This window comes from Plasmodium reichenowi (genome assembly GCF_001601855.1).
Source record: "Plasmodium reichenowi strain SY57 chromosome Unknown, whole genome shotgun sequence".
Classification (NCBI taxonomy): domain Eukaryota; phylum Apicomplexa; class Aconoidasida; order Haemosporida; family Plasmodiidae; genus Plasmodium; species Plasmodium reichenowi.
The window spans coordinates 1-300 of NW_017962466.1; the positions used below are offsets into that span (position 1 = coordinate 1).

General features: G+C 22.3%; 1 protein-coding gene across 1 annotated transcript; it reads right to left on the reverse strand.

Annotated features, from left to right (window-relative positions):
- Window positions 1–300, reverse strand: PRSY57_0025100 (surface-associated interspersed protein; the record flags this gene model as incomplete). Its single annotated transcript, XM_020114314.1, has 1 exon — window positions 1–300. A coding segment is annotated over one exon (300 nt), but the record flags the coding sequence as incomplete, so codon positions are not given.

A 300-nucleotide genomic window follows, 5' to 3' on the forward strand; every position in this document is an offset into this window, starting at 1 on the left:
AAATATATCCATTAGTAACGCTATTTTTAATAGTTTCTCTTTCAAATAATTTTCCAATTCTATACTATATATTTCATCACTAAAATCAATTGTATACATTTCATATTTTTCTAATAAATCATTAAACCAGTATTCATGCTCCCATTCCCCAATATTATTTATAATTTTTGATATCCATTCCTTCCATATTTTTTTTTCATCTTCAACAAATTTTGTAATATTGTATTTATATGGCATTATACTTTTCATATGATTATTTCTTTCTTCATTCCAATCATTCCACAAATTAATAAACCATTC